At 53.9% G+C, this 12,547-nt stretch overlaps 1 protein-coding gene across 1 annotated transcript in view; it reads left to right on the top strand.

The window, feature by feature from the left end:
• LOC131211200 (homeobox protein homothorax) overlaps window positions 1–12,100 on the top strand; it is a 135,185-nt gene extending 123,085 nt beyond the window's left edge. The window contains exons 10-12 of the mRNA XM_058204588.1: window positions 4,465–4,613; window positions 9,219–9,295; window positions 12,037–12,100. Coding sequence (XP_058060571.1) covers window positions 4,465–4,613; window positions 9,219–9,295; window positions 12,037–12,100 — 290 coding nt within the window. The remainder of the gene's footprint in view (window positions 1–4,464; window positions 4,614–9,218; window positions 9,296–12,036) is intronic.
• The last annotated feature ends 447 nt before the right edge of the window (window positions 12,101–12,547 follow it).

Below are 12,547 nucleotides of genomic sequence, written 5' to 3'. Positions count from 1 at the left end.
ACAACAAATGAGCCCGAAAATGAACCATTCGAGGAGACGCGATTCGGTTCGAAGAGTTGCCGAATCAATGTGTCCGATGAATATCCAAATCATCCCCAGCATCGTCGGCCGCTCGGCTTGGAAGAAGTTGAGGAGGGAAAAAAACCCAAGAACCCGCGAGACCGCGACAGAGAGAGAGAGAGAGAGACAGAGAGAAACGGGGGCAAATGAAAGGCACCAACCTTGGGTTGGGCAAAGAAGAACGGCTCAAGCCGAACGTGAAAATCGGAGGGAGTTGGGAAAAAGATAAAATTAAAACTAAAAACTGAGAAACGACTGACGAGAAGCGGACGACCAACAGCAACAACAGCAGCAACTACAGCAACAACAGCAACGGCAGAGAACACTGGAGAAGGCACTGCGGCGATATGGGAATGAAACTGACGCTGATGAGAGAGATTCATTGGTTATCGTTTATCGTATGTATATGCCCGGCGACGACGAGGCCCCGGCCCCGGCCTCGAGGAGCGCGGGTCCCGGGAAGATTAACCGAGACATTTATTCTTCCATCCAGTTCCTCCACACACCGATCGATCGATCGGTCGGCCGGCCCCCGTTTCCGCCGGACCAACCTGTTCCAACCTCCTCCGGATCCGCCGCATTTTTTTCGCCCGTCCACCGGTGTCCATCTTGGGGGCCCTTTGTGTGTCGCGGCCCGTGTGCGTGTCTTATAAGTTTCCCCTTTCACCCCTCGTCTCCCCCGTCCCCCCCGGCATCCGTGGGGTTTGGTTTCTTTCCATTTTTTTCTCCACGCTCACCTTCGGTTCTTGTTCTCCGTGTGGCCGTGGCTCCCAAGAATGGAGATCAACTTTGATCCATCTCTTGATTTGAATACATATTTGTTCGAGCGCGCTTTCGGGAGTGCGCCGTGAGGGGTGGGTAGGAGCCCCGTGGGCCGATCCCTCGAAAAGGGACACCCAGCCAGGACCGGTCATCGGCGGCGGCGGCGTGCATTCCACGCCGCTGGAGAGCTGGGAGAATATTACAAATCATTTTATTAAGACACCCCGAGCCCGGGAACCGCGGGCTCGGGGCTGGGACACTTCTTCGAGGGACATTCCTTGGGGATCGATTTTGGGGCAGGTTTCGGTTTTCGGTTCGGGTGACTGTTGCTGTTGCTGCTGCTGCTGGGATTAAGCCCAGTGCTCGCGGGTTTAGCGTCCGCAATGGCCCCAGCGCCCCGGACGACGCAGCCCGCAAGATACCATCAACCGTGGGACGGTGGTCAACACGCGGCGGAAGGCTCAGGATCTCGCTCTAAAATGTATTTAATATATTTGACAGACAGATTCTACGGTTCCGCGCTCCGAGCGCCCGGCCACATACAGGTTTTTCTTCGTTTCTTCCTCTTCTTTTTTCCCCCCGTTCGTGTTGCTTCCTTTAGCTCCTCCGGCGGCTCTCGGGGACCGCGAGATCTCCGCGAGGGGTCGCGCTTGGTGCCCTGGTGCTGCGGCGGCCTTTTCTTCTCTCGGCCGTGGCTTTTTGCCGTCCCGCGAGAAACCCCTCAACGGGCGGGCGGCCTCAGGGGGGGGGCCCCAGGGCGGGGAGGTGTCTTTCCTTTAACATTCTGTCAAACGTGTAGGTGCCCCCCGCCCGATCCGGCGATGCGTTGAATTCCGAGCTGGCGGTTGAAAAACGCGAAAGGAGCCCGGGTCGAGCCCGGGCCTCAAGAAGCAGAAGAAACGCGCAAGAAATCCATCTGTACGGGGCGAAATCTGGCCGGCCGAACCGAGAGACACCGACCGGGAGAGAGAGACAGAGAGAGAAGAAGGGAGTTTTTGACGAAACAATTCACAAAAATAGGATGAGAAATCAAAAAAGGCACCCAACCGTGACCGCATGGGCCGCGTGATGAGATGATTGAATCGCATTTAAATTTGAATAAATGAAACCGGTCGCCGTCCGACGGCGGCGGCGGCGGTGGTCGGCGGTCCGACGGCGGTCCGTCCGAAAAAACGCAGCATTATGCTGCTGCTGCTGCTGCTGCTGAGGTCTGCGATAAGGGCAACTTTTTTTTTTCCTTCTTTGTTTCACTTCGCTTGGCCGTGGTTCCGAAGGCACTTGGTGCACTTTTTTGCTGCTGTTCCGCGTTGACTAATGAAGTTTGGAAGAAATGGAAAGCATCGCACGGAGCAGAAGCAAAAAAAATGGTGGAACTCCCGCGAAATCGGAACAGTCGGACGATGATCGAACGCAGCACGCAGCAAGCATCGCAATCGGAGCAGGTCTCTGCTGTCTCTGGTTGCCAATCGAGCGTTCGAGCACGTGGGCTAATAAGTCCCAGAGCTGCCAGCCAAAAGCCATCTAAAGTGTGAAGCATTCCTAGCCGAAGGTTCAACCGGTTGTCGCTTTGGGCTGACCCACTTTGAATACCGACTCGAACTGGCGTTGCATTTGAACTGTTTCAGTAGCTCATAGTAGATCCCTTCCGTTCCTACCAAACACAGAGCTTTGTCTTCCATCCACCGTGATTTCGCATTGTAACCGAGTTCTCTTGAACTACTCAATGGAGAAATAATTTCCGTTTGTGTCTGGCGGGCAGCATTTCCCATTTGGGCTATTCGGCTTTCCTTCTGTCTTTCGTTCAGTTCATGTGGAACCCATATGCCGATCTTCTGAATCTTTCCCGTTCCCATCAAGCGCAGGGAGAAGTCTTCGGGTGTCTTTGAGCTCTTTCGCTCTCTTCGAGCTTTTTCGAAAGACTTCCAGGCTCGCTCTAAAATGTGCTTTTTAAAATCTTTAAAACAAACGCAGAGCACTGCTATTGTCCAAGAAAGTGTGGTCACCATGAGCTTCGACCATTCTGTAAGCTTCGATTCGGCAATCCTTTAACAGATGTCAAAACAAGTCAGTGTTGCCAATAGAATACAGTAATGTTGGCTTAAGTGACAGCTAGGGCCATCGATGGGCAAATCCAATTTTCTATTATTAATAACAAAATAAAATTTTAGTAAAAAAAATCTGGACCGGATTTGATACGCAAAGCAGCACCATCTGTTGGACTTATTGACCCACCGACGGTACGCTACTCGCATCACAGCAGGCTTCTTCTGCCAGCATGATCGATGCCGACCCGGTTTTAGTTCTTGCTTCAAACTTTGCATGGAGATTATTTCTTTTTTACCAGCGGAATTTGCATATTTCACTGCACAACCAAAATCCAAGTCCAAAATATGGTTCCTCCCTAGAGAGCGGCTTAGTTACTCCGGTGCCGAAGAGAAGATTGATTAGCGACCACCGACTAATCTAATCCCGGCCGCACGGCGATTGGGGCACTGCCGCTGCCCCGGGTTCGAGCCTCGAGGATAATCACCCAATTCGAGGCGAACAGGTCGGCCCGGGGACGGCGCAACGAGCATGCGAAAGCGCAGTCGATCCCGGCGGTGCAGTCGATGATGCAGCTAATTTACGAAATGGCGGGCACACACATGCCGCCAACCCCAGCCCCCGCCCGTCCGGCCATCCGTCCGGCGTCGGTTCGGATAAATTGTAACTCGAAAAAAAAGGCTGAACCGAAAAAAAGATAAATTTAAGCTGATTTGTGTGTCGAAATGCATTTACGAGCCCCGGGGACACTGGGGCCGGTGAGCTGGGCGAGCTGGGGCTGGGGCCTGGGACGGAGTGCTCCGGAATCCGATCGATCGCGCCTTATCGAGAGACCGGCACGTCACATTAATAACACCAAAGACCCCCCTCAGCCGCATTATCGGCGGGGCAACCAATATGTTAAATATGGGGACCCAGGACCTTCGGACACTTGTGCGGGGTGCGTCCGGGCCCCCCAGTCACACCCCTCGGCCCATTAGCGGCCGCGTGTCCGATAATAAGCCGACCGCTCCGATGGCATCGCTTAAGTTGCCTTTTTTTTCTCTCTCTCGGCCCGTTTTTGGGGCCCCCACAACGGGACGGTGGCCTTCGTTCGGTCACGTTCCTGCTCGGCCCGCGTGTGCGACGCTATTGGCATTTCGCAAACGTGCCCGGGAACCATCGTCTAATGCTGACTAATGCTGATGTGGCGCATTTTTCCCGGCCGTGCGCTTCGTAGGACCCTTCGGGGGGCGGCGGCGACTCTATGTCCATTAACGGGCCGCGTGTTGTAAAAGCGCCCTCTTCAGCGCCGGCTTCACAGGAGTTCACACCATAAAGTGGGCCTGTTTATTAAAGGCACCGGTGGGCGTCGGAGCATAAGTTTCATTGTTAATAATCCTTACGTCAGGATCCCCGCGAAGCCCCCGCGGACTGTGTGCAGTTCCGGCACTTTGATTACACCATCTCTTTGGCCGCGCACCAAGAAGAAGAGGAAGAAGAAGCGAATCTGCATGTTGAACATCGCGGGGCGGCCTTAGCAGCAATAAAAGCGGCACCGATTTCGTACCAGATGATTTCATTCTCCTTTTGTGTTTCTGTTTTTTTTTCCCCCGGCAGGTGATGCCAGCAATACCAGCATCGGCAGCGGCGAGGGCACCGGCGAGGAGGACGACGACACGAGCGGCAAGAAAAACCAAAAGAAGCGGGGGATCTTCCCGAAGGTGGCCACCAACATTCTGCGGGCGTGGCTGTTCCAGCACCTAACGGTAAGTCACGACGGCGCGGATGCTGCGAGAGGTCCTGCCTAACGATTAGGCGGCCCGGTGCCGCTCCGTAATTGAAGCGTTTCGCTCGATAACGACAATCGATAAATGTTATCCCGCCATGCTGTAACTCCCGCCCCACCACCCAGCGAGCGAGGGGCGTCTTATGGCGCCGGCCATTCTGGGGCGCCGGCCACGACGGCAAATGGATTGATTCCCGTTTCTCGGCTGCGATGATGCGTTTCAATTTCTCTGATGCGTTCCCTGACTCTCCGAGGTGACGGTTGACAGTTACAAATGTGTGGCCCCGCCAGCTGACCCGTGACCGTCGAGGCAAAGGATACTTGAAAAATGTAATTTCCTAATGGGCGCCCGGTCGGCCGGTCGATCGGGAAGTCCTTTGCGGGCGGCCCTGAAAACGCTCGACGCTTCGATGCGCAACGGAACACGTGGTCGCAATCCGTTTACGCAAGCTCCGCCATCACCGCCGGGAGGGCGTTTAATGCAATAATGCAAATTTATTCCAACATCACATCATCTAACACGTCTATGTTCACACATTGCTTCCGTAAGATGTGTGCGGCCTTTGACGGACGGTGTTTTGTTTCGCGCGCGGCGTGGAACTTCCCGGAGCTTCTCTCCCTGGTGGCTCCGCTAATTAAATCGTTCGGTATGCCAAGTATCTGGCGTTCCTTTTTTTTGCCGTTTACTTGTTCGATGTGTTGTTCGGCGTTCGGCGTGGGGATCGTCCGGCCCGACCCCGTGCCCGGCCGTGTGGGCTGTTAAATAAATCATTCGGCTCATAACTTAAGAGTCGTAAAAGTGCAATAAATTTCATCCATTGCGCGGCGCCCTCTAGAACTCCCGGGGCCACATTCGATCAGCCCCCCAAAAAAAAAAAAACATGATCGCCACACACTCACGCACCGGTCGACTGATCGATCGATCGATCGGATCGAGCGGGGCTGTCATCTGACTGTTAGATGGCACCGCGACGGCGATGATCGAGTAGGGGGCTTGCGTATTTTATTTCCCTCCGCCGTTTTTCCCTTACTTTGTGTATCAACAAACCACCTCTCCGGTCCGATCCGATCCGATCGGATCCGATGCGAGACGAAACAGGATCGCATGTAGGCACCATATGGGCACCCTTGCCTCCCACCCTCGCCAGCGATCGAGCATAATGATCGGTGCGATCGATCGTAAAACGTGGAGTGTGTGGAGTCGGACGCACATTTTATTGCATTTTCATTGCCGGAACCATCGCGCGATCCGTTTTGTTTTGGTTCTTCTGTTTCGCTCTTAACGCGCGCTGGCTCCTTGTCACCCCTTCCCGGTCCCTCGCTCTCTCTCTCTCTCTCTCTCTCTCGCTCGATCATTCGCTGTGGCGGACCGTTGGGACCTAATTTTTACTACTTTACATTAAATTGAAACATTTGACAGTAATCCCGCACCGGCGCGCACCGCGTGATCAATGGTCCTTCCCCTCACGTCTCTCTTTCTCTCTCTGTCTCTCCGTGGAGCAACTCTGGGAGAGCGCAAAAAGCTGACTCACACACAATCGATCTCTCGGCGATCGACTCGCTGCACCTTGCGATGCAATTGTTATCGGCCGGCCTCATGGTAAATGCATGCCGAGCCCGTTCCAGGCGTTCAAACGGGCCACGCAACGGACCAGCTCTTCTTCCGCGGTTCCTCTTTGCTCGCGGACACTGGTCCCAAGTCCGGAGGGGATCATCCAGGGGCTTAGCTCCTCACTTCCACCCCAACTCCCATGCTAACCGGCTAATAGCGTAGTAATACGGTACTCTCCCGGGAGGACCTCTCCCGGCGGGGCTCACCTTTGGCCCGCTCGTTGCAGCAAAAACTGCATCCCGGACGACGGCCAGCGGCGTGTACGATTAACGGCCGGCAGGAGCCCCCAGGGGGGCCTGCAGCGAGAGTGCGCCCGGTGATCCGGTTGCAGCAGGCAGGACACGTACACGAGCGACGACGACGACGACGACGACGGCACTGCGCCGCGCGCCAGGTTTATGCAATTCCGCCATGGAATATCAATGAACCGGCCCCCAAAAGCCGCGCGAAGGTTCGCGTACCTCTTCCACTCCTGGGGACGACGAGGACGACGGAGGGGCGGCCGCCGCCCCTCCGGGGGCCGCCGACTGATTTAAGAGCAGATTCTCGCATTTTATATGCATATACATGGGCAATCATTTGCATTACATAAATATAAATGTCTAAAAATATTTGTCAGTCCGTATTGACATTCACGTGGACGGGATAAGATAATTTTTTTCCACCAGGTCCCCAGGCCTCGGTCCGCTTCCCTTCCCTTACTGTCGCTGCCGCTACCGGGCGCAGCGTTTGGAGGCCATTTCTTCCCGGATCTTCCCCAACCGACCCGCCCGGGAGTTTTCGAGAACGAACGAGCGAATCAAAGAAATTTCTGACTCCGTGCGAAATTTCCGCGTCGGATGGCGCGGTAGTTGTGGCCGCGCGGTGGCGTCACTTGATGTAAATGTTATGCTTTTATTTGTACTGGCCCTCGTGCTCCTTCCACATGTTTTAATGCACCCGCGGACGCCGTGGAACATTCTGCGCAAGCCGACTGCCCCGTCGGGTGCCGCGCGTCAGTTCGATCCGGTTCGAGGCCGTCGGCTGGCGGCGGTGTTTTATGGGATGGCAAGACGGGCAATGCACGAAACAATGCGCGGGCTGACGCCTGCAGTAATGTCAATCATAAACATGCGACACGGTGCTGCGCAGCATCGGATGCCGTCGCGCCGTGGCGTGCTTCTTGCGCACGCACGTGGTTTTCGGTCGGGGATTGCTATACTTTTCATTTCTTTTTTTTTCTTGTTTTACGGATCATCCCGGAGGATCCTTGAGGAAGGCCAACATGCTGGGAAAACGATTCATTTGGACGCGGTTCCTTTTTTATTAATACCCTTTCGATCATGAAGAACAAATTTATAACTAGGGCCAACTTGATTTACACTGCGTCGTGGAATTGTTTGGAATTTCCAGGCGAGACGCAACGAATTTGAATAAATGATTAAAGCATAGTTTTGTATTGGCCTCAAAGTAAGTCACTTCTGGAGCAAAACAGAAGCATTCAAGCTAAAGTTGTCCGGGTTTTTCGATAAAGTAGTCAACGTTTGATGTTAGACATTTTGCCAATCTCTGATTATGGATTCCTTTACAATATTTTTTGTTTCTTTCACCGACATCGATCCATTTTTCGACATCTTAATACTCGATGAACTGCGATAACGTTTCACAATTAAGGCTTTCAGAATTGTAATGTAATACTACTTAACTGTGTCTTCGAATCCATTCTGATATGGCTTTTAAAAAATGGAAAATTGCCTTTTTGCGACACATTCAGTGTTTCTGCACAGTTTTGTTCTGCTTTGGTTGGGTTTGCCACTAACAACTTCTGCAATTCTTCGTCTTCAAACTATTTCACTGCAACATGATGGGCCTTTTTGTTCAGATGGAAGTATCTAGTTTTGAATAGCCGAAACCACCTCTGACATGTATTCACCGCTGGAACATGTTCACTATAAGCTTCTAGGAGCAAACATGACGTAGAGTAACAGGAGGTCATATCTCGTAAAAAAGGTGCTTATTCGATCTTTCTAGATGAGTGTCTGATAAACTCTCACAAAACGATCCCGTTTTGGTAGCTCTGCGGAGATCAGTCTGTTTGATAAGCCTCTGCTGCTCTGCTGCACTTAAGAGAGCTACTCTGGACCTGCAACAACCATTTTCAAATGCCAAGTCCTTCTCGATGTTTTCCCTGATCGGTGGCAAATCATTGATGCTTCGGTGATCGCTAAAAGTGATCCAAAAACCTAAAGCCCGTTGTACAACTCACCATAGACCTACCCTGAAGACGGTCAAACGAGCAATTCCAATCCAACTCCATTACTTCTGCTCTTCTGCGATAAGATGGATCGGAATTACATACGTTTACTGTCAAGTACGTGGCGTCGCCCTTTCGGTTCGCTTGTTTGCGCCAAACAATCGGGCAAAACACGCCAATGTTCAACCGCTTAGCCGCGGTTGTTGGGAAACATCCTTAAGCGGTCGGGAACCCGATAAACCGAACCGAGCCGTTCTTAAAACGGTACAAGCAACCCGAGCAGTGCTGGCGTAAGCATCTGGCCGGGCAATCTAATCGAAGGTGTAAACCCTTCATCCTGGCCCGTGCCCGTGTATTGGCACACACTCGAGGGCACGCGATCCAAATTAGTACCGGATTTCAATTAAAAGACAATCGAACCAGGATCGGCCCCAGAAGTGGGCTCAATTATGCCGGCGATTGAGCGCCAGTGGCGGACCCCTTTTTTGCACATACCTCCTCCCCCCCACCACATAAGCATAATGGGCGAGGGCACGGCCCTGGGCCCACGTTCGGCGATGGCGTTCGATGAACAACGGCCCGGAACAACTCGGGAATGCCGACAAGTGGTACTTGAGTTGCTGATTGCTGGCAAAATACTGCTCTGCGCTCTGAGCACCTCCTTGGACTTGATTTTAGTTTAATTTTGTTGTTCTTCTCTCTCTCTCTCCCTCTCACTCTCGGTCGTGACCGTACCGTAGCACCCCTACCCATCGGAGGACCAGAAGAAGCAGCTAGCACAAGACACGGGACTGACGATACTGCAAGTTAATAACTGGTAAGTGTTTTTCCATTCTTTTCGCTTCCATTTTTTTTTTGTAAACACACATTTCCCATCAGCCGCGGCCCGGTAACGGACCGCAGCGCCTCGTGCAAGTCCTGCCAGACTCCTTCACCGCTCGATAGCTTCCTGGCTCGGATCCACGCCCGGCGAGGAGAAGGTCCCCGTGGGACCGGGGGAAATTAACGAACCCGGTTCCCGTCGGTCGGTTGTCGGCAGGCAAATTTGTTGTTGTTTGCCCAACCCGGCCCCGGGATTTCACCCCTTCGCTGCGACCGAAACGTCACACACGCCGCCCTGGCCCGAAACCGCACATGGTGGACCAGGCGCCGGCTGAATCCAGGGGGTTTTTTGGTCGGATTACATGTTCCTCTTTTGATCGGCTCTCGGTCCCTATGCAGGCGAGAGAGAGAGAGAGTTTAATTGTTCGATTGTTGCCGAGACCGAGCCCGGGTTTCGGAAACCGCTGCCGTGCCACCCTCCGAGTCGGGATAAGTACGTCGGCTCTAGGCCGGGGCCCAAATCCTTTCCCGGGGCCGACACCACAGCTGAGGCCCGGTGCCGTCGGGATCTTCCCAAATCCCAAAGTTCTGCTGCTGCCGCTGCGGCTGCTGCGTGTTTGATTAGTACAATCAAGCTACTTGCGTCCGCAAGCGGGGTGCGTGGTGATCTCAATAGAAACCCGGGGAAAATCGGGAGTGGAAAATTTGACAGGTAAAATGTGTCACGGCGACAGCAGACGGTTCGGGTTGTTTGGCCGGCAAGCGACCAACGCCAATGAAGTGGCACTTCACAGAAACCCCGGCAACCCCCCGGGGGTGATGACTGGCTCGACTTGACGGAAAACCCGAAGGGGTCCCCTCCGGGAAGGGAATCGAGTCGATTTGCGAACTCAGTTTGAGAGTGTCGGAAAACTGGTTTAATGCACTGGTCGACTCCGGAAGGAATGCCTGTCAAACTTTATTGTTTTCCAATCTTTTCGGTCTCCGGGAACCGGGAACTTGGTATCGGTCGGTGAAAAAGGCTGCTACCCACACGACACACGACAAAAGTTGATATTGCCTAACTTTAGGCGCATCGATTTGGCCCACCGGTATGTGTGCGCCTCAAGTTATGCAATGATGCCAAACGACTAGGCACAGGGGCGGGAAGTTTTAATCCCATTATCCGTTTGTCACAATGTTTGAAGTACATTCACGGCAAATGAGTTATTTCTAAACAATTGGCCCATTGCTTGAGTCCGGGGGACTGGTGGATACACCCCGACAAGCAGACAACACACCTTCAGTCAAATGTGCCTGTTGGGGTCATAAACTCTATTTTTGGACCATTCGGGGCGCGTTCGTGTTTCGTCCTCCCAGCGCCAACTCTTTCCCGCACCCGCCGAACTGGAACCTACGGAGTGCGAAGAACAAGAAAATGGAAAGACCAGATAGAAAAAAAAAAAAGGAAACACAAACATACATTTCCGATCCGAACCGTTCTTCCGATGGTTCCGGCTCCCGAAGGCTGGGTTCCTACACTGGGTCACTGCACGCTGAGTGTCGCCCGTTCCCCCCCCTTCCTACGGTCACCCTACCCGCGGGGAAAGCAATTTTCATGTTTAACTTACGACTATGCACAAACAAATATCTAAACAAAAATGGAATCCCTCTCAAGCCGGGGTTCCCTCGGTCGCCCGGCCGGGGATCTTCTTTTTCGGGAGCACACTCGCACACACACTCTTTTCGGGGCGAACGAAGCGCCCGGCGGCCCGGAACCGGAAACAGTAGGAGCCCGTCCTCCGTCCGTCCGGACCGTGAACCCTCCCGAAGCCGAAACTTTCACAATCACTAGATGAGGTGATTTATTATTGTTTAATTTCCATAAATCAAATAAACTGTGTGCAATCCAATCCGAACGGTTCGCCGCCGCCCCTCGCCGGATCCGTTTCGGTGGTGGCCCCGCAGCCACAGCGAACCCCGGAGTGCGGGGCTTAGCCCAGTGCGGGGCTTACGCGCGGGAGACGCCTTGACGCGCCACCAGAACCCACGTGCCACGTTGCTGATCTGTGCCGGGCGATACGAAGAACCCTGCCGTGGCCGTGGAGCGATAGGCGACCCCGGACCAGACCAGCCGCAGGACCTTCTGGCAGGGGTGGCGGTGGGGCGCAAGATGTGTAATTCGGAATGGAATTTCTTGGTGGCCCCGGCGCCATTTTTGGGTTGGAAATTACAGATTTTTATCTTCGAAACCGTTCCGTTCCGGGCCGCGCGAACACTGCGTAGCGCGTTTTCCTTGGGAAAAATCCCCCGGACCTCGGGGGTGGGTGCGGGTTGCCAGGAGGGGTGCCCCGGCCCAGAACTTGTCACACGGTTTCTCTCTTTTGAATGTTTTATCACCCTTCGGCGACGGCCGAGCGACCGCGCCGAGAACGCCAACCCCGGCGGCGCGCCGGGTCCTTTCGCTTGAATGCCTCGGAGATATGCTTCATCCGGCCCGGGTCTAACTCTCTAATCATTTCACTTCACTTGATTAATGTGTTTGTTCCATTTTCACCCACCGCCCACCCCCGGGCCGGGCCGTACCGAAATGATCCGAACGCGCTTCCAGCGACGCAGCGAATCCTCACTCAACTCCGCCGTATCCTTTTGCCGCGTGCCACACACACAGTATTCCCCTTTTTTTGTTTCCTCCGGTCCGCTCCCTAACTCATCTCTCTCTCTCTCTTTCTCTTTCTCTCTCCCTCTCGTTCGCAGGTTTATCAACGCGAGGCGCAGAATAGTGCAGCCAATGATAGATCAGTCCAACCGAGCAGGTTAGTGTCGGTGCCGCCGGGCCGCCGAAACCCCGGAACAGAAAACGCGGAAGGCGCGGTCCGCGGGGACCTAGGCCGGCTCCGTGTTTATCCTGATCCACCGTAGCGTAGCTAATGGTTGTTAATGTGTATTGTATTTGCTGCGGCCCGCGTAATTTTATCGCCCGCGAACGCTCGACTTTTGCGACTAATGAAGAAAACCTGCGCCCGGGGTCGCGGGCGGGGTCCAAAGATAACGGCGGGTGGCCCCAAGACCGCCCGCCCGGCCCCAAGTAAATTTTAAAGCGCAGATTAGCGACGAACGCTCGGCCCAATAAAACTCGGGAAACGCTGACGTTGCCCGGAAAGGCTTTGCGCCATTTTTATTTCAGCTTTCGGGGCTTTTTGACGCAGAAGGGTTCACCGGGTTGCGAACCACGGTGCTGGGCGTAATTGAAATGGAGGACGACACC

Source organism: Anopheles bellator, chromosome 2, assembly GCF_943735745.2.
Source record: "Anopheles bellator chromosome 2, idAnoBellAS_SP24_06.2, whole genome shotgun sequence".
NCBI lineage: Eukaryota > Metazoa > Arthropoda > Insecta > Diptera > Culicidae > Anopheles > Anopheles bellator.
This window is presented reverse-complemented; position numbering and strand designations above follow the sequence as displayed.